The 21,395-nt window shown below is 44.4% G+C and overlaps 1 protein-coding gene across 3 annotated transcripts in view; it reads left to right on the top strand.

Annotated features, from left to right (window-relative positions):
- LOC120034245 (ras-associating and dilute domain-containing protein-like) overlaps nucleotides 1–20,897 on the top strand; it is a 33,233-nt gene extending 12,336 nt beyond the window's left edge. The window contains exons 8-15 of one of the 3 annotated variants that reach the window (XM_038980736.1): nucleotides 2,274–2,493; nucleotides 2,854–3,026; nucleotides 7,039–7,183; nucleotides 8,540–8,703; nucleotides 8,867–9,254; nucleotides 13,469–13,623; nucleotides 15,458–15,597; nucleotides 20,849–20,897. In XM_038980736.1, the coding sequence (XP_038836664.1) occupies nucleotides 2,274–2,493; nucleotides 2,854–3,026; nucleotides 7,039–7,183; nucleotides 8,540–8,703; nucleotides 8,867–9,254; nucleotides 13,469–13,623; nucleotides 15,458–15,597; nucleotides 20,849–20,855 (1,392 nt within the window). In that variant the 3' untranslated portion in view covers nucleotides 20,856–20,897. Of the gene's footprint in view, nucleotides 1–2,273; nucleotides 2,494–2,853; nucleotides 3,027–7,038; nucleotides 7,184–8,539; nucleotides 8,704–8,866; nucleotides 9,255–13,468; nucleotides 13,624–15,457; nucleotides 15,598–15,857; nucleotides 17,058–20,848 lie in introns of those variants that run through there. The other 2 variants (XM_038980735.1, XM_038980734.1) reach the window with 2 other exon arrangements.
- Nucleotides 20,898–21,395: the final 498 nt, after the last annotated feature.

The raw sequence follows: 21,395 nt of genomic DNA, 5'->3' as shown, positions 1-21,395 counted from the left end.
GAATAAAGAATTCTGCATTTTGACATGTCCCTCTGTGCATCCTGTGTGTAGAAGTCTTCTAGGAAGATCTTAACCCACTTAACATCAACATTTATCAAAGTTTTCACCATCATTGTAAACGCTTAGTTATATTTCCTGAAGATCATCAAATCAATTTGTATTGGTCACATACACATCTTTAGCAGATGTTATTGCGGGTGTAGCGAAATGCTTGTGTTTTTAGCTCCGACAGTGCAGTAATATCTAACAAGTAATATCTAACAATTTCACAACATATGCAACAATACACACAAATCTAAGTAAAGGAATGGAATTAAGAATATATAAATATATGGACGAGCAATGTCAGAGCAGCATAGACTAAAGATACAGTAGAATAGTATAGAATACAGTACATACTGTACATATGAGATGAGTAATGCAAGATATGTAAACATTATTAAAGTGACTAGTGTTCCATTTATTAAAGTGGCCAGTGATTTCAAGTCTATGTATATAGGCAGCAGCCTCTAATGTGCTAGTGATGGCTATTTAACAGTTTGATGTCCTTGAGATAGAAGCTGTTTTTCAGTCTCTCGGTCCCACCTTTGATGCACCTGTACTGACCTCGCCTTTTGGATGATAGCAGGGTGAACAGGCAGTGGCTCGGGTGGTTGTTGTCCTTGATGATAATTTTTTTGGCCTTCATGTGATTAGTGATTCATTTTAAGCATGCAAGTAGAAACCCCTCAGTCTTCCAGTCATTACGCTAACGCTAGTTGGCATTGGCTCGCGAAACTACCACAAACTTCCTTCGTTTTGGACACAGAGACATAAAAATGGTTTCCACAAGTTCATCTGAGTCTAGGGGAGTAGATAAAGGGCCTCATTGCCAGTATCCTGGTCAACCCTGTTACATGAACTGAACTCTCATTTAAAGATGGGGAAACTATTCCTTTTTCAAAGTGCAAATAAAAAGAAACTAACAGTCAAATCATAGTGTAAAAGCAGGTGAGCTGGTTGTAGTCTTTTTGGCAATTTGCTGGTGTTTTGTGGTGGAAAGCTGAGCAGGTCGAGCATAGACAGGCTAGATATGTTTTAAATATATATATATTTTTAGTGAAGCTTGCATTCAATTGCCCCTCCCTGTTGCATGAAACAAGCTTCGATTTCCCCTGTCACAAGGGGATTTATGGATGATTTAAGATGAAGTCGTCAACCCTGTTATGGTCAACCCTGTTATGGTCAACCCTGTTACGGTCAACCCTGTTACCTTATTTGGCACTTAATAGGCACTTACTATAGTCCATTTTTTATTTAACCTCTTGAGTTGGAAAAAATGTTTTTTAAGAACATGTACTGTTTATGACAGAATGCTAAAAGTAGGTGAAATATAAATGTTTAGTTTTTTTCCAACAAGTTACACTACTCAAAAGACACCTAATTGGTGGAACAACCAACCATGAGACAAAACACTTCAGGAGAAGTTGTAGGAGAAGTTCATTCTCATGCCTATTACTCACTGGTATTACCATTCCATAGTAGTCAACAGCATGGGCTATTATCAGCTAGTTTATCATACTTGGCATTTATTTATTATGGGAATTATCAGGAGGCTGGAGGGGGCAGAGCGGGGTTGAGTCACTGGGAAACATTTGTGTTTCTGTCAGGAATGGCCAGTGGCACCAGTGTTATCAATGTGATTCCCAGGACTGTGTATGGTACACTGTTAACAATGGTGAGTGTCAAGACTGGACAGTCTCAGGCCCCTGGCTATCAGGCCCCTGGCGATCCCCCTTTGGAGGGGAAGTGTCTCTGTCCCTGTCTGGCTTTCTGTAACCCCTCCTCCTTGGGCTCTGACTGTTTTCTGACTGGCTCAGGGAGCTCAGGGTCAGTGGGCATAGCCCTGTTGACTAAGTCACTGATTCCACTGCCGTTTTACTGAATCTGTCAACACATTTTCGCATGTTGATTAATGTTTATTTTATAGAGAGTATGGCTGGTAAAGTGAGAATTTTAAAGAGCAATATATAATGAGTGAGTGCAGTATACTTTCTGTATTAGTGGTACTGGGTACAGTAGCTGTGACTGTAAGGTTTCTTATCTCCCCCTCTCTCCTCAGAGAGGTGCTGTGCTAGACTATGGTACAGTGAGGTAAAGTCATGTAGCTGTGACTGTAAGGTTTCTTATCTCCCCCTCTCTCCTCAGAGAGGTGCTGTGCTAGACTATGGTACAGTGAGGTAAAGTCATGTAGCTGTGACTAACACCTCTAGCATGCCTCTCTCTGTCCTCAGAGTATGTACTCGGCACTGCCAGGCCTGCTGGATGGGAACCCGTTCTCGGAGAGCGGGCAGCTGCGTGTGCCCAAGGGCGTGAGCGGCATCCTGGATGTCCTGAAGGAGGCGCTGTCTCTGCTCAACGCCTTCCAGGTGCACTCTGACATCAGCTCGCAGCTCTGCGCCTACCTCTTCTTCTTCACCAACGCATCCCTCTTCAACGCACTCATGGAGAGAGGTGAGACCTCCAACATGCTCTGTTTCTCATCCATGGGGTTTTGTAGGATCAAGTCTTAATATCCTCAAAGTCCTATCACTAGTATCCTCATAAAATACATACGGTATGTTTTAATGGGATACTTCGGGATTTGGACTTTCCCCAGAGTAAGATTAACTTGTGGATACCATTTTTATGTTTCTGTGTCCACTATGAAGACCGTTAGAGATAGTTTCATGAGCCACTGCTAACTAGCGTTAGTGCAATAACTGGAAGTCTATGGGTATCTGCTAGCATGCTGCATCTTATAGAAGTTTCATTATACTCAATAGCTATGATCGAAATTACATGAGCATGTCTGAGTAGTGATTTGTTCTGCAGGCTCTGGAGGTGGGTTCTACCAGTGGTCTAGAGGGGTCCAGATCAGGGCCAACCTGGATCTGCTGATGGACTGGATACAGGGGATGGGCCTAGGGGACCTGGCTGTGGACTTCTTCCAGAAGCTCTCTGCTGCTGTCAATCTGCTGGCAACGCCCAAGGAGAACCTACTACAGGTCAGAGGGCACTTCCTTTATTTTCACTTCCTGTTTTGGTTTGGTATGCTGAGTCAGAGCACTAAATAACACTGTAGCCAAGATGTCCAAAGCAGTCTGAAAATATAGTCTATCAAAATTGTATTTTACAGTGTATTAGACTGTACATCACCAAGTGTCTCAGTTACTATTGGTACACTAATCTCTGTTAACCCAAAAGTAAAATCATTATTCATTTGGTCAACTGCGTGACTTACTTCTGGGTCTATACGTGTTAGGAATTGTGAGTTCCAGCAGTTTGCAAAGTCTCCACCCTCGCAAAAATAAACTCTTATCCAAAGCCCCCTCCCCCTTTCCGATCTGTGTGGGCCACGCGTGAATCACTTGTAGCCAAGAAGTTTAAGCCCATCCTTCGTTCAATCCTGATATGTCCATATAACCAGTGACGAAAACCCAAAAACTGAAACTACTGCAGTTCGTTATCACAGGGATCCCATTCAGTCCAGGCAGATTCTTGGGTCTACATGCAGAATCTACCCACGGGAGATTATTGGCATACCGAACATGCCTCGAGTGGGAAACCTTTGGGAGGTATTTAGGAAAATCTGGCAAAACATTGAAAACATTCATGAATCATCACTGAAACTCTGTTTCCCTACATTTCGTTGCTAACTAGGTTTGACTCTTAGAAATGCATGTTGTCTTTGATGGAGGTGATACTGTTGAAGTAGTTATAAGATGATAACATTGCGAGTATAGTTTGAATGGGCCATTGTGGGGTGAGAGATGTTGTTTGTTCACTGCCACACTTGTTGTGGGAAAGGTGTGTGTACACAGGCTGTTGGTTTTATACCTCTATAGCACCTTACTAAACATTCCACTGCCCTGGCCAGTTATCAGATCTGGAAAAATACTGCAGGCTTCAGGTACAGTAGTACGATACACACTTCTGATGTTATGAGAACAGTTAGACAAAGTATAGTCTTAACACTATCGGTGTGATGACAACACCTAGATGTAAACATTTTCATCCACTATAGCAATTCTGAATGTATCCATTGTAGACCACAGGTGTTTTACAAGGTATGGAACAGATTGAAAATGTTAGAGCTGAAAGCTTATTTTCATTGACGGCTGTCAGCTGAGTGGAACTCACACGCGCCACCACATGACATCATTAAAAAAGCCTGACAGAGCTGTGGGAGAGGGGAAAAGAATGCTTGGAAACAATGGGATTTTTTTCCCACCAAATTGTCCTCTACATCTCGTATTATGCAATGACTTCTCATCTATTGATGAAGAAAATACACATTTTGCCAAGATAGGCAGTCCTTGCACCAAGAACTTAAACAAATAGACATAATAATCATTCATAATTAGGTGGGTGCTTATATTTATCCTGTTTCACACATGTACAAGTGTGTATTATATACGTGTGAATTGAAATGTGTTTTTTGCATATCCCAACACCCCCTGAGACATCCTCGGACAGTGGGGTCACGGCCAGGTTCACTGTATGTATGTTTAAATCCCACATTGTTGATGCCTGTGGCTTTAAACTGTGTGCCACTGAGTAGTTAATCCTTCCTGAAGCATGCCATTGTCTCTGTAATCCACTGAAAGGAGGATCCTGTTTACTGGGGGGAAGTTGAGCCTTAACATATCTGGTGGTGGTTTAGTTAGTTAACACTGTGGGCTAGTTAAAGACATAAAGACAGAGACCACCATATAGAACAACCCAGCTAAGGGGCTCCCGTGTGGCGCAGCGGTCCAAGGCACTGCTTCTCAGTGCAAGAGGCATCACTACAGTCCCTGGTTCGATTCCAGGCTCTATCACACCCAGCCGTGATTGTGAGTCCCATAGGGCGGTGCACAATTGGCCCAGCGTCATCCGGGTTTGGCCGGGGTAGGCCGTCAATGTAAATAAGAATTTATTCTTAACTGACTTGCTTAGTTAAATAAAGTTATATTTAAAAAATAAAAAAATAAGTGAAGAAACAAATGTTAAACACACACACACACACACACACACACACACACACACACACACACACACACACACACACACACACACACACATATCCTGTTTCTGGTCATGTTTATGACACCTGAAAAGATAAGGGAGATAAGGAAAACCTGTTGCCAGTCTGTGTGTGACACAAGGCTGGCTTTAGCCCTGTCACCTTAAAAAAAAAGAGTGACCTCTGCCGTAACATGCCCACACTACTGTATGTCTCATCTTATGAATGTCCAGGGGCTGCAGGAAGGCTGTGGACACGTCATGGTCTTGCAATGTTCTGCCGGGTTAGTACATGAGAGAATCACCTCCTACTCATCCCAATTACAGCACTGTTGTTGTGGATAGTTGTGGGTTTTATCTTAAAACCACAGTTTGCACAGCCCTAAAGCATCAAATTCAGTCAGAAAGTTGTATTTTCTCATATTTAATTTAGATCCAGAGTTTATAGTTTCTTGATCTGATTTTATTTTGATGGAACTCATTCACCAGGAATGGAGAAAGGAGCCTGCTGAGACTCAGTGCAACCAGACTGACAGTGTAGCATCACTCTTCAATCCACAGCCATAAGGGGCTAATACAGTATGAGACAACACCTGTTCTCAATATCTAACCAGAAGGCAGCCATGGTAACAGCCCCAAAACAGCTCCCCAGTAGTAGAACCAGTCTCCCCTCAGTCAAAGGCTGCCTCTCTCCTCTATTCTTGGGGACGGTTGCTAGGAGGCTGGTGGTTTTGTGTATGGATCACTCCCATGGCACGAGGTCAGATGTTGTGGTTGGTTAAACGGAGCACACACCCTTGTCATATTCTCAGTTTTCCATCTGGAGTTCTGGGCTTGAGGGAGTGAGGGACATGGTAAATGACCAGTGATGTGGCATGGTTTTGTTATGACTGAGCTCTCTCATTCTCCAGTAATTACTGACGATACAAAGTTAGGAAGATTGTGTCATTGATGCCATAATGTTATGCCACTTATGACTGGGATACACCAAGTCAAATAGTAGATGTAGAAAATATAGACTTAAAATAATGTAAAACATAAGTCACTATTGCTTATAAACATTCCCATAACTCCTCCTTCTGGCCAGCCTCTGTGCTGTCATGCGACAAAGAGGGTGTGCTCATTGGAGGAATGAAGGGATACAAGGCTGGGGTAAATATGGTCTGATATATTCTACACAATGCCTGTCAGCATACCAATAACACCTCTATGCCAATGATGTCATCTTGAAATGATTCACCTATGTCTTTCTGGTTAGTTACTGAGTCATTAAAACACCTCAGCTCTCCAAGGTGTGTCTGACTGAATGAGGAAATAGTTGAAGGTTAAGTCTCTTGTGTGTTTATTCCCACTAACCCGAGAGAGGTCAACTGAGAGGATAACAAACACCTGGTTGTTCATAGTCATATAACATATACAGCAATCTAGACGCTGTAATTAGCACATCTTCTGATGACATCTGACGCTTGACGATTATGACTCATCAATGTTTAGTCATATAGATGGAAAATGTGACATTCAGGAACATTGACTTCCACAATCAAGCATTTGAACATTTCTCCATTCTCTGTGTGTGTGTGTGTGTGTGTGTGCGTGTGTGTGTGTGTGTGTGTGTGTGTTAATTGTATTACTACAGACAGTGACAGAGGTTGGCACGACAAGTATTACTTACAGTCCTAGATTTATTTTCCTAATGAATTCATCACCACATAATCTGTCATTGGAATGACACAAATATGCAATTACAGTACTTGGACAGATTTGTGGTTTGAAATATTTTGTACACGAATAGCTTTGTGTGGAAATAAACCACACTGAGGAAATGCTACCCTGTCATTTTTAGTTTTACTAACAACAATGACATCAAACAGCTCTGCCAGCTCTTGCATTTAAATTATGCTATGTTTACTCTTTTGTGAAATATGTAATCATATTCCTTGTATCATGGTCCTTGTGCCTGTACATTGATATTCTTGTAACGTGTGAGTGTACATATGTGTGTGTGTGTTTCAGGCATCATGGAGCTCTCTGAGGACTGAGTTCATGCCTCTGAACCCAGCCCAACTGCACCACATGCTGAGGGAGTATAACCCAGGCAGGGCCTGTCCTGCAGACTGGAACCCCTCGCCAGACGAGGCAGAGGCTGCCCTCAGGACCAGTGAGTGGAACACAGACGCGTTCACGTGTATAAACCATATTTTGAAACAAACACAGGTGTTTCTTGGAGACAAACAAATTCACATAGCCTATGTAGTCTGTACGCTTGTGTACACACACTCACTCTGCCAAGATTCAATCAGATCAGACTGTCGTCCATGCCCTGATAGGGTTATACGGAATCCAAACCGGCTGTGCGCTTGCGCCATCGTTCATAAATTTATTTTGTCCCCCTACACCAAACGCGATCATGACTGGTTACAGCAGGTTAAAATATCAAAACAAACTCTGAACCAATTAGATTAATTTGGGGACAGGTCGAAAAGCATGAAACATTTATGGAAATTTAGCTAGTTAGCTTGCACTTGCTAGCTAATTTGTCCTATTTAGCTAGCTTGCTGCTGCTAGCTAATTTGTCCTGGCATATAAACATTGAGTTGTTATTTTACCTGAAATGCACAAGGTCCTCTACTCCGACAATTCATCCACACATAAAATGGTCAACCGAATCATTTCTAGTCATCTCTCCTCCTTCCAGGCTTTTTCATCTTTGAACTTATATGGTGATTGGCATCTAAACTTTCATAGTATTACCACGACGACCAGCAACACAGTTCGTCTTTCAATCACCGACGTGGGTATAACCAATGAGGAGATGGCATGTGGATACCTGCTTCTACCAATGAGGAGATGGGAGAGGCAGGACTTGCAGCTCAATCTGTGTCAGAAATAGAAAGGACTTCTATTTTAGCCCTTGGCAACGCAGACGCTCGTTGACGCGCGCGAGCAGTGTGGGTGCTATAATTGAATAACATAGATTTCAAAATTTATTTTGCAACGCGACGCGAGCGGTGTAGTCAGGGTATTAGTAACTAGAGGCCTATTCCCTATTGTGTCTGAGAGTGGCTGAGTGTGTTCCCCAGAGTAATCCTGTCTGCCTGTCCCAGTCTAACTCTAAATTGGAGCATGGGTACAGGGGGGAGGCTAGAGAGGAGAACCCTGTCCAGCCCAATCAATCTCACCACAGAGTTAACTGTCAAATCCACCCCTCTCAATATAGGACTTGGCACCTGTCTCCCCTCTCTGTCCCCTGTCACCTCACCTCTTCTGTGTGAATAGCCCAACTCCCGCTGGCACCCCCTGGGGGGAACTTTATCTTGTCCTAGAGCCCATGACCGTCTTTCTTTAACTGGAGAATCTAAAGGATTAACCTACAAATCAGACGTAATTAAGTCAATGAAGTAAAAGGAAATAACAAGTATAAATAATGTAGTGTACACCGTGAGAATGCTCTTCCAGAGCTTCTGAGTCACATCTTCTGTCTTTAATGATGTCCTGTATTTCCCTCCTCCTCTAGCTGACATCCTGGAGAGTTTCGACAACCACCCTCCCCTTATCCTGCCTAGCAACACCTTCCACCTGGAGTTGGGTAAACCAATCACGGAGCCCACTCTATTTGAGCAGCTCGGCCGTCTGCAGGACTTCATCCTTAGTCTCCCCACCAGTCAAACAACACAGCAGGTAACCACCTATCTGACCTTCTGACTCTGTGTACCCAGATTTTACAAATATACAATCTAATGAGAGGCCAGTGGTAGCCCTGGACTGGTGGTGCTCAGTAAATGAGACATTTTAACTTTGATGTTTTTCCATCTCTGTTTTATTGACTTCTCCCTCCCTTCAGGCACTCAGCGAGACAGCTACAGACGCCAAGTCTGCGACCTCGCGCTCCTCGCCCTCTGTCACAGTGGTGGTCCCTGACCCAGTTCCCTGCCCCTCGCTCAGGGCAGAGGTGGAATCTTTGAGCCTTGCGGCGCCCCCTCAGGCACGGGGGTCTCATGGTGACCTAAGCTGCTGCCTGGCAGAGGCAGTGCTGACCCACAAGCTGAAGAGTCTGGAGCTGCAGAACGCCCTACCTAGGAGGGGCCAGGCTGACCTGGGATGCCACAAGAGCCTGGCTCTGGACCCCTCCTGCCTGCTGACGCCCCCCAACACCCCCCAGGGCATGGAGCTGTCTCAGTCTGAGCTGGAGGCAGACCTGCAGGAGGGAGCAGTACGGCAGCACAGGAAAGGTAACACAGATGGCTATGGCATATGTAACGGATGTGAAATGGCTAGCTAGTTAGCGGGTACACGCTAGTAGCATTTCAATCAGTTACGTCACTTGCTCTGAAACCTAGAAGTAGTGTTGCCCCTTGCTCTGCAAGGGCCGTGGCCTTTGTGGAGCGATGGGTAACGATGCTTCGTGGGCGACCGTTGTTGATGTGTGCAGAGGGTCCCTGGTTCGCGCCCGTGTCGGGGCGAGGGGACGACGTAAAGTTATACTGTTACATTGATGCTGTTGACCCGGATCACTGGTTGCTGCGGAAAAGGAGGAGGTTGAAAGGGGGGTGAGTGTAACGGATGTGAAATGGCTAGCTAGTTAGCGGGTACGCGCTAGTAGCATTTCAATCAGTTACGTCACTTGCTCTGAAACCTAGAAGTAGGGTTGCACCTTGCTCTGCAAGGGCCGCGGCCTTTGTGGCGCGATGGGTAACGATGCTTCGTGGGCGACCGTTGTTGATGTGTGCAGAAGGTCCCTGGTTCGCGCCCGTGTCGGGGCGAGGGGACGGTTTAAAGTTATACTGTTACACATACAGTTGGGCTACATACAGAGCATCCAGTTACAATACAAAAGATAGAAAGATAGAAAAGAAGCATAAAAAGCCATGTGTCAGCTGAAGTGTGTTATTGACCAATCATAACAGAGGATTGATGATGCTGTAACAGTGGGGGGCACATACTGTACATAGTAATCCTAAAAGAAACTGATCCTGTCTCAATCACCTTGGATGAATTACGAAGACAAAGAATAACAGAGGATCCCTTCATGGCCTTTCCCTCCCTCTGCTGGTTTTGATTAAAGTGATGTAAAACTCCTGTCACAGCAAATACAGGCACCTCGGCTCACACTGTGGCTCATGTACCTAACCCCTGGAGTTAGGTCGCTAGTGCCTCCCTCGTAATATCAACCCACCAATGATTGACAGGCTCCATTAAAGGAAGAATTTGTCTGCTTGACCCGGGAGACCCTGGTGCATATTTGTCCCCAGTGGCTCCAGGTTGACACAAGGTGCTTGATATGACGGGAGGAGGAGGAGGAGAGCCCTCATCCTCCCTTCATCTCTTCAACTCTATTGACTTTGGACAGAAACTACAGGTCATTGGAGGAATAAAGAGCTGTTCTGGCTGTGTAAAGGTCGTGTTCTCCCTTTAGGGTGGATTCCATGTTTAGAGGAAAGGCCATCTTCTCGTCAGGCCTATTGTTTTTTGAAGCTCTGCTCATGAGGTCATCTGTAGGAGTGGATGGGAAGGGAAAGTGACTGCTCTCTGGTTATGATTTATTCTGTGGTGGAGGAGTTGACCTGAGAACGGGGAGGAAAGGACTAAACATCTCATTCCGTAACTGGGAGGGAAACTTCCAGGGTTAACTTCCAGGGATAACAATGACGTCCCCCTCCCTAAAGCAGGTCAGCTTTCTCTAGCGATGTCTCACACAATGTGTAACACTTTTCCTATACCAGCCATACTCAAAAGACGGACCGCGGTCCGGATCAAGACCCAGAACGGGGTCAATACGGACCATGGGTCCCAACAGAAATTACATTTTAATTGTATGTGTAATTGTATTTAGGAACTCAGCTGGGCTTTCAACTTACTGCTGTTGAGAGTTATAATTGTAGAATGCAAAAGTGCAATTTCGAAATTTGGTAGTGCATGGACAGTTTTCCTCTTGTTATGTCAGTCACTGACAGACCTTAGAGAGCTTTTTATAACCTGTCAGAGATGTTCAGTGAATTACTACTAGCCCATGTTAGCTAGATGGGTAAATTAGACTAACCAGATATCTAAATCTTGTAGTTATCATGGCTAGATTACGTGCCCAGGGGCCTCAACACCAGCGGCCCGCATTGATTTTGTTCAGTTACTCAGGTATCATATGAACACACAGAAATGTCCAAATGTGTAGAATATCAAGAAATTAGCTTTAAAACGTCAAAATGCGTAGAATTGCAGGAAACGAGGTTTAAACTGACAACATTTTCTCTCCGCCAGCAATATGGCTGTGTACAATTTAAACAGTTTGAGGTCGCATGGGTTGGGAGGTGGGGGTTTGTTACTACACCGATAAATGACAATACATATCCGGACCTTTGCCACCTAGGAAATGTGTGTGACCGCCGGACATTCTCAAATAGTAGTCTAGTACACCTGTCCTATACAGTACATTGACTTTTCTCAAGGGATACAATCGTTGAGTCAAACACCTAGCAAAAGAGAGTGAGTCTATAAGTTTGATGCCACTTTATCTAAAACATTGTGAGAATCCTGAATTTCTGATTTCAGATACCACAGTCCCAGGTCATATCCAAACAACAGGTTAGATAATAAAAGCCCATGGCCTTTCCTGGCCTTTCCTGTTGATTAACACCAGCTAGTTCCCTCATCTCTTAATCAGAGACAAACGCTCAGTGTAACATTTGATTGTGTGTAAGTGCTTACCGCGTGCTTAAAGCTCCCTGACCCCCTGTGTGGTTGTGTGTAAATAGGGCTTTACAAAAGCTTCCATTTTGTTGATCATAATCAGAACTCATTACGATCAATGGCCCTTGTCTATGGTTTAATAGTTTGTCATAAACCTAAGATATTGTTATGAAAATGATGTACTATTGAACATTACCCACTTTCACAGAAATATTCTCTAATCATGTTATTTCCCTGGTTATGACATTGACCATAGCTTCCCACCATGTATTACTGTGGCCTCCCAGTCCCATAGAGTGCTCCTGCTCTCTGCTCAACCTCGGTGGTTTTGGGCTCTGACGGTAACTTACCGCTATTTTGGTAGCATTGCTAATCCTTTAATCTGTACCAAGAATTACAGAGAGGTGGTGATGTCAGGAGAGAAAAGATCAGTGGCTGACCCGTCATGGGAATTTACAGTTGGGTTGGTGCGTGGAATCTTAATCGGGACAGGCATTGTCCAGAGCAGGTCCTGCATGGGGGGCAGATGGGCTCGGGCTGGGGGAGAGCAGGGGGAGACCAGGGGAGAGCAGGGGGAGACTAGGTTAGAGCAGGAGAGACCAGGGGGAGATCAGGGGAGAGCAGGGGGAGACCAGGGGAGAGCAGGGTAGACCAGTGGAGAGCCTGGGGAGAGCAGGTGGAGACTAGGGGAGAGCAGGGGGAGAGCCTGGGGAGATCAGGGGAGACCAGGGGGAGACTAGGGGAGACCAGGGGGGAGCAGGGTAGACCAGAGGGAGAGCAGGGGAGAGCAGTGGGAGACCAGGGAAGAGCAGGAGGAGAGCAGGGAAGAGCAGTGGGAGAGCAGGGGGAGACAAGGGGAAGAGCAGAGGAGAGCAGTGGGAGACCAGGGGGAGAGCAGGGGGAGACTAGGGGAGAGCTGGGGGAGAGCAGGGAACACCAGGGGAGAGCAGGGAAGAGCAGTGGGAGAGCAGGGGGAGACAAGTGGGAGACCAGGGGAGAGCAGGGGGACACCAGGGGAGAGTGGGGGGGGGAAGGGGGTGAAAGTGTAGGGCATGCTGGTGGTACTGTTGCTGGTGGCTAGGTTGTTGTGACAGTATAAATACACCACAGACAGAGAGCACCGGACCAACCTGAGGAAGAGCTTTCCCAAGGCCCCAAAGCTTTAGAGCTTGTTCTCAGTGGGGTTCTGTATGGTTCTCATTACAACGTCTATGCATTTAGTGGACTCCCCACAGTGTTATAGCACTCAGACTTGACATGATATTTAAATGGAGTCCAAATGCAACATCTGTGTTCAATATCAGTTCTAGTTATATGTATGTTGAGGAGGTCAAACCAACTGCGTGTCCCTCTGGAGCAGCTCAGGGGAACCTCCAGTCTTTGATCCATATATATTCCTATTGGTAGAAATAATCATCCTTATAACACTAATGCCTCTGGACTTCACCACAAGCCCAGTATTGTGAACATCTCTTTCATATGACTAGACAGACAGACAGACAGACAGACAGACAGACAGACAGACAGACAGACAGACAGAGACCCATAGAAGGTACTGTAGAGGGAAAACCAAAGGGGAACCAGACACTACTTTCATGATTTCTCCTGAAGTCAACCCTGTCTCAAATTGCCACAGTGATATGATTTCTTTATAATTTCATTAAAAGGACCACAATAACAGGAAAAGTAGAACTTTAAACAGAGTTAAGGTGGGATTGGATACTGTGTCTAATGTGGGGTGTTCTTGTGTGTGTCTCCTCAGCAGGCAGCTGCCCAAGGGAATGTTCTGAGAGAAGGAATGGGAATGTGGAGGAAGATAATGTGGAGGAAGAGGAGGAGAAAGAGAGGGATGAAGTGTTTACTGTGGAGCTACACAGAGGACCTCATGGTCTAGGCCTGGCACTGGTGGATGGAATGGTGGGTGAAATCCTTGTCTTTATTCCTCCACCTTCTCCTTTGTTCATCTCCTTCACCCAAGTCTCATCTTCCTTTTTGTTTCTCTACCTCCCTTTCTTATTTTTCATCTCTCTGCATGGGGAAATCAATGAAACTTGAAAAAGCTCTATCATTCTGTCTGTGCCTGGTTGTACAAAGTGACAGCCTAGTCGATGCGAGGGGCGTGTGGCTCTTATTTGGTCATGTGATTTATGACATCCTAATATAAGGCCTTGCATGGCTGTTCAAACCTCATAGTCGCAGGTTAATTAGTTAAAGGTTACATATTTCCCATGATTAACTGTGTTACATCATCATGCATCAAAGTCAGGGAAATCTAGCTTTAAATGAATGATGAGTTGAACTGTGACGTAGATCTCAACTACAGATAGCAAGAAGAGTTATTGAGCCTATGTGGGACTTCGTGTTTGTGTGTGTGTGTGTATGTGTGTGTGTGTGTGTGTGTGTGTGTGTGTGCGGTGTTGGGGAATAGTGAACTACATGTAGTTCAACTAGTAATGTAATCCTATATAGCCCTGTCTAAGCTAACATATGGAATTGTTTTAAGATGGCAATACCAAGGATCATTTAGCTATTTGATTTTGAATTTGAAGACCCCTTAAGGTGTCCTGAGAAATTATACTTATTTTTTTTAACGAAACATTGAATTTGTCATTGCTGCTATTAGCCCATAGAAACACATTGAATAACAGATTCACTACATGGACCAGATAGTCCCCCCAAAAATAAAAAGGACATTTGTTCAGAAGTGTCTGTCCTATGTCTGAGAGATATAAGAAAGATCAGGAAACGATTGATCTATTTTTTGACATGTATTTAACCCCTTATTTTAGGCACTACCTCCATATATACTTTTTGGGGGGCTAAAATAAAATATGGGTGAAGTAGGCAATCATTTCCTTTCTTCTGCAGCATCAGAGCTGCCTAATTCTCACTTGGAACATCGATTTTTGTGTTCAATAAACTCAATTACACATTCTGTTAACATATGACCCCAAGGTTTTCTGTTCTGGCAATTTGTTGTGTATGACATTTCAGATTTACATATGATCATTTTTCGCAAAGTAGTTTGAATGTAGTAAACTACTTTTTCAAAGTAACTTTAGTTCAGTAAACTATATTTTTCTTAAGGGTAGCTTTAGTTTAGCTTAACTTCTCCCAGTGTGAAGTAAATGGTAGCTTGGTAAACTATATTTTCAGAGTAGCTTCCCCAACACTGTGTGTGTGTGTGTGTGTGTGTGTGTGTGTGTGTGTGTGTGTGTGTGTGTGTGTGTGTGTGTGTGTGTGTGTGTGTGTGTGTGTGTGTGTGTGTGTGTGTGTGTGTGTGTGTGTGTGTGTGTGTATGGTTATGGTATGTGGGTGTGGGCTTAAGCTTGGGTTTACTAACAGGTGTACAACATGTGGTAAATGTGTTGACCTCCTTTTGAAGTCAGCCATGAACCACATTGAGAACACTAAGGTAATTTATAAGAACCGGTAGACTCCTCTATTGCACAATAGGCAGCTGCAATGGTTATTATTACCCTCATTCCAATGTCTGCCTTTGGCTTCGAATTCTACTAAAGTGCTGTTTTCATCATTTAATTCATAACAGAAACGTGTCTGGTCTGTGAAAGCCTCTACTCATGTATATGCATGCAGGTGTACTGCTGTGGAGGATTCTATAACATGTGGTGCCCCCTGTAGGATAGAGATGAAACAGCGGAGATGTTCCTGTAATGATGCTATAGAGCAGGTACAGCATGTCCTCAGACCCAACCTCAACGCTTCCTGCATCCTCTTGTGTCCTGTGTAGAAAACACCTCTGAAGATGACTGGGATCTATATCAAGTCAGTGGTACCAGAGTCCCCAGCCGCCCAGTGCCAGAAGCTGAGGTTGGGAGACCGTATCCTGGCTGTGAACGGCATCAGTCTGGTGGGCATGGAATACCACATGTAAGTAGTGTAACATGGAGACTGGTCTTTACCACCCTGTGTTGATTAAGAAGTTGTAATACAGTACTGGATATTATTTAGGTAATAAGAGTTATAAAACACAACATAGAGTAGTGTCGTTCCCTCTGTAACACACCCTCTGATGTTCTCTCTCGTTCTCTCCGTCACAGTGGTAGAGAGCTCATTCAACACAACATAGAGTAGTGTCGTTCCCTCTGTAACACACCCTCTGATGTTCTCTCTCGTTCTCTCCGTCACAGTGGTAGAGAGCTCATTCGTTCATCTGGAGATGCCCTCAGATTGCTGGTGGCCAAAAACGAGTCCAAATCAATGGGGAAGAGCTCAGTGATCACGTGCTGAGTGGAAGGAAGGTTTCATTGGAGGCTTCCCCATGTGACCTTTGACTCTCAGAAGGGAGCTTAATCTTCTCTCTTTATCCAACTAAGGAGCTTAGTTGTCTGTCAGTACTTTACGAGACGTGTTCCTCAACCAAAGGATACAAGACACTTGACTGTTTATTTTGTTTTGGTGAATAATCACTCCTCACTGAGTATTTTAAATGAAGCTTTACTGTACATAGAATGAACAGGAGGGCACTCAAAGGAGGCTGAAACCACTAGACTGAATCCACTATTGCTCAAGTCTTCTCTGAAGCACCCCTTTTGAATGAATGCAAATTCAAACGCAAAGACTACATGTGTATCAACAACATGGTCCAGACAGCTTTGCAGAAGTGTTTTCTGTTGCCCCCTTTTCTTGTCAGCATGTGAATAAATCTGCATGGTGAGCTGTCCTTCGTACCCAGAAAACACTGGGTTTGGGAGAGTAGAGAAGAACAGCGGTTAAGGCAGTTGTTGTGAGCAGGGTTGAGCTATTTGTGTCTTCAAGGCCACTATCTACTGACTACAAATGGATAGTGCACAGCATTCTGTCTGAAGATTGCTCTGCTTTACAAATGCCAAAACCCATAAGAACTTATGCAAATATAACATTTTTTATAGAACTGTAAATTATAATGTATTTTTTGAGTAAAAACAATGACTCATCCTTATGTCGTAGTGGCTGTATACTTTGGATATTTACGGAAGTGCTATTAGTGAAATACTTTTTGAAGCACTACAGTATAACGGAAGGTTGTCATGGACTCTATGGTTATCTATAAGGCATTTCAGTGGATCTCAGTGATAATCTAATATAGATTCCTGGAGGTATCAAAACCTCACTGCTAAACATCTCTGACTTTTCCCATGTGGTGACAGTGACACTCTAACTTATGACTGTTTATGAAATGTTTATAAACAAATTACTCTTTATGACAGTTTTAAGTCAACTATCTCTCTTAACAGTGTTAAGTCTTCAATTTTATTGATGACAAATAAGAGTATTCCATTTTTTTATACTTATATTGTCCAGTATTTTTGAACATATTAAATAAATGTTATTTAGATTTTAAAGCAAAATGAGAGCTCCAAAATTCCTGAGTTATTCCCTACATTGCCTTCTACCCATAGAGGTTGTTGCCTCACAGACGGTACAACCTGCATCCCCAGATGGTTGAACACTCTACGGCGTGGGACGTAACAAGGCCAAATAAAGCAACGGCACACTTTGGGGTGAATAAGGACTCCAGCTGTTGACCAAGTGCTTTTAAACAGGGGGAGGTAGCAGGAAACCAAGGGTGTGTCTCACTCAGGGCAGACACACTTTAGTGGGCCACCACAAGACCTGCCATTTATAGTGCCCTTTGGTTTCCACTAGAGCAGCACTTTCCACTACAACACTCAATTTGACACAACCCAGGGTTCTCCACTGTGCCCTGAGGCCTATAGGAAAATGGTTGTTTTGGCATTAAAAAGGCAATCTCACACTTTGCATACTTCATGCTTGCAGGTAAACACAAAACTATGTCAGAAGCTGCTGATTGTAAGGAGTGTTCTGCCCAAGTCATCCATTTTCTCCCCTGATATAACGCTGACATTAATGCACTTTTAATTATCAGATTTAATAATTAGCTAAACACAGCCAATTATCAACTCTAATTGCTTCATGGTGCTAGTCACATAAAGAGAAATCTGTACATCAAAAAAGTGCTGATATAGTAAGTTACACAGCTGATACTATAAGTTATACAGGTCACCTAGACAGGCCTTGATGCAAAGTAGTCCTCCCCAATCTGAGGTTGCTTAGAACCAAAGTAGTGGTCACAGTTGAGGATGGGGCAGTCAGTTAACTCCAGCCTGTAGTCATAGAACAGTGTTGCCTGTCTGGGTGAGTCCTCAGGGCCTCCAGTGAAGCCACACTGCCCCAGAGAGCTGTCTGGCGGTAGGAAGGACTCCTGGGAGGGAACTCTGGTTCTGAACACCTGCAGGCTGGTGGTCTGGATCCCAACCCGCTCCTCGATCACCCTGAACAGGCTGGACACCCTGGTGCTCCTGGGAAGCACCACCTCAAAGCTCCCTGGATGGACTCCTCCGTAGTCAAATGGTATAAGTCTGATACTCAGAAGAATAAACCTGGAACATGTTTGGAAATAGAATAGGTGGATGATAAATATACTGTCCCTTATGATCAGCTATGCTATTTTATACTCCTTACTGTGCAATGCAAGGTCTTTATGAGATGTGTCCCAAAGTGATTTAACGCTGATCACAGAGTTACAAGGTCAGAAATAGCGTTGTCCTGAGAGGGTTGGTTGTCATGGTTAACCTCACAGACTGGCTGTTTTGGTATAGCAGCAATTTGTGGGCATATCCTACATATTTACTGTTCATCAGTGCTGCTTGTTTGTTCCAATTGAACCACAAGAATTTGTGAAACAATTCATCTTGAGTACAAATTGTTGGCCTTTAGCTTTGCCTCATTTTACACAGGCGACTTTGAACCTCAGCGTAAACATAAATGGCTGACATGTATTTTCAATGGGAGCTAATTTTAAGTGGACCTGTCTGGGTGATGTACTGTAGCATGAGTATTTCTGTGTGTATAGATACTGTATGTCTGAGTGCTTGTTTGTGCAGTATGTACTGTATGTGAATGTTTTACCTGTTTGTCTCAGGTGGTGGTGGGCTCCACAATCCTAGCTGACAGTTAGGACTGGGCTGTAGCTTCTCTCTAGTGATCTCCAAACAGCAGGGAACATCATTCTCTTCTCTCTCATCCTTACCCTCCACTCTTTCAAACAGAATGATAAAACATCAATAGAAACCAATACAAACATGCTCAAACATCCACACTAGAATGTTTGAGAATGGCGTGTGTGTAGAATGGCGCCGGAGAGGATGGCTGACATTTTACGTGCTCCTAACCAACTGTTATTTTGTTCGTTTTTTTGTGTTGTTTGTAACTTATTTTTTAACTTGTTTTGTACATAATGTTGCTGCTACCGTCTCTTATGACCGAAAATAACTTCCGGACATCAGAACAGCGATTACTCACCACGAACTGGTAGTAGCTTTTTCCTTTAACGAGTCCAACGTGAAGGATATACTGCTTTCCAGGGAACAGGCCCAAATCCCTGTCATTTGCATGAAGAGAAGACAGAGAAAAAGGGGGCGGAGGTCGGGCTGCCTTCAGAGAATTCGTAGGTGAGCGAGTAAAACCCCACTGCCATCCGTTCTATTGGCAAACATGCAATCATTGGAAAATAAAATCGATGACCTACGAGCAAGATTAAACTACCAACGGGACATTAAAAACTGTAATATCTTATGTTTCACCGAGTCGTGCCTGAACGACGGCATGAACATCATACAGCTGGCGGGTTTTACACTGTATCGGCAGAATAGAACAGCAGCCTCTGGTAAGACAAGGGGTGGCGGTCTATGTATATTTGTAAACAACAGCTGGTGCACGATATCTAAGGAAGTCTCAAGGTTTTGTTTGCCTGAGGTAGAGTATCTGATGATAAGCTGTAGACCACACTATCTACCGAGAGAGTTTTCATCTGTATTTTTCATAGCTGTCTACATACCACCACAGACCGATACTGGCACTAAGACCACACGCAATGAGCTGTATACTGCCATAAGCAAACAGGAAAATGCACATCCAGAGGTGGCGCTCCTAGTGGCCGGAGACTTTAATGTAGGGAAACTTAAATCAGTTTTACCAAATTTCCACCAGCATGTTAAATGTGCAACCAGAGGGAAAAAATCTCTAGACCATCTGTACTCCACACACAGAGACGTGTACAAAGCTCTCCCTCGCCCTCCATTTGGCAAATCTGACCATAATTCTATCCTCCTGATTCCTGCTTAGAAGCACAAATTAAAGCAGGAAGCACCAGTGACTCGGTCAATAAAAAAGTGGTCAGATGAAGCAGATGCTAAGCTACAGGACTTGCTTGCTAGCACAGACTGGAATATGTTCCGGAATTCTTCCGATGGCATTGAGGAGTGCACCCCATCAGTCACCGGCTTCATCAATAAGTGCATCGATGATGTCGTCCCCACAGTGACTGTACGTACATACCCCAACCAGAAGCCATGGATTACAGGCAACATCCGCACTGAGCTAAAGGGTAGAGCTGCCACTTTCAAAGAGCGGGACTCTAACCCGGAAGCTTATGAGAAATCTCACTATGCCCTCCAACGAAACATCAAACAGGCAAAGTGTCAATACAGGACTAAGATCGAATCGTACTACACCGGTTCCGATGCTCGGCGGATGTGGCAGGGCTTGCAAACTATTACAGACTACCAAGAGAAGCACAGCTAAGAGCTTCCCAGTAACACAAGCCTACCAGTCGAGCTAAATTACTTCTATGCCTCTACCTCTAACCCTATTACAGGGGCTGAGTCACTGGCTTACTGGTGCTCTTTCATGCCGTCCCTAGGAGGGGTGCGTCACTTGAGTGGGTTGAGTTACTGACGTGATCTTCCTGTCTGGGTTGGCGCCCCCCCTTGGTTTGTGCTGTGGTGGAGATCTTTGTGGGCTATACTCGGCCTTGTCTCAGGATTGTAAGTTGGTGGCTGAAGATATCCCTCTAGTGGTGTGGGGGCTGTGCTTTGGCAAAGTGGGTGGGGTTATATCCTTCCTGTTTGGCCCTGTCCGTTGGTATCATCGGATGGGGCCACAGTGTCTCCTGACCCCTCCTGTCTCAGCCTCCAGTATTTATGCTGCAGTAGTTTGTGTCGGGGGGCTAGGGCCAGTTGGTTATATCTGGAGTACTTCTCCTGTCTTATCCAGTGTCCTGTGTGAATTTAAGTATGCTCTCTCTAATTCTCTCCTTCTCTCTTTCTCTCTCTCGGAGGACCTGAGCCCTAGGACCATACGTCAGGACTACTGGGCATGATGACTCCTTGCTGTCCCCAGTCCACCTGGCCTTGCTGCTGTTCCAGTTTCAACTGTTCTGCCTGCAGTTATGGAACCCCTACCTGTCCCAGACCTGCTGTTTTCAACTCTTAATTATCGGCTATGAAAAGCCAACTGACATTTATTCCTGATTATTATTTGACCATGCTTGTCATTTATGAACATTTTGAACATCTTGGCCATGTTCTGTTATAATCTCCACCCGGCACAGCCAGAAGAGGACTGGCCACCCCTCATAGCCTGGTTCCTCTCTAGGTTTCTTCCTAGGTTTTGGCCTTTCTAGGGAGTTTTTCCTAGCCACCGTGCTTCTACACCTGCATTGCTTGCTGTTTGGGGTTTTAGGCTGGGTTTCTGTACAGCACTTCGAGATATTAGCTGATGTACGAAGGGCTATATAAAATAAACTTGATTGATTGATATGCTCGCTTCAAGGCAAGTAACACTGAAACACGCAAGAGAGCATCAGCTATACCGGATGACTGTGT

This window comes from Salvelinus namaycush, chromosome 41 (genome assembly GCF_016432855.1).
Source record: "Salvelinus namaycush isolate Seneca chromosome 41, SaNama_1.0, whole genome shotgun sequence".
Taxonomy (NCBI): Eukaryota; Metazoa; Chordata; class Actinopteri; order Salmoniformes; family Salmonidae; genus Salvelinus; species Salvelinus namaycush.
Note: the sequence above shows the minus strand (reverse complement) of the source record. Positions and strands in the feature narration are given on the sequence as shown.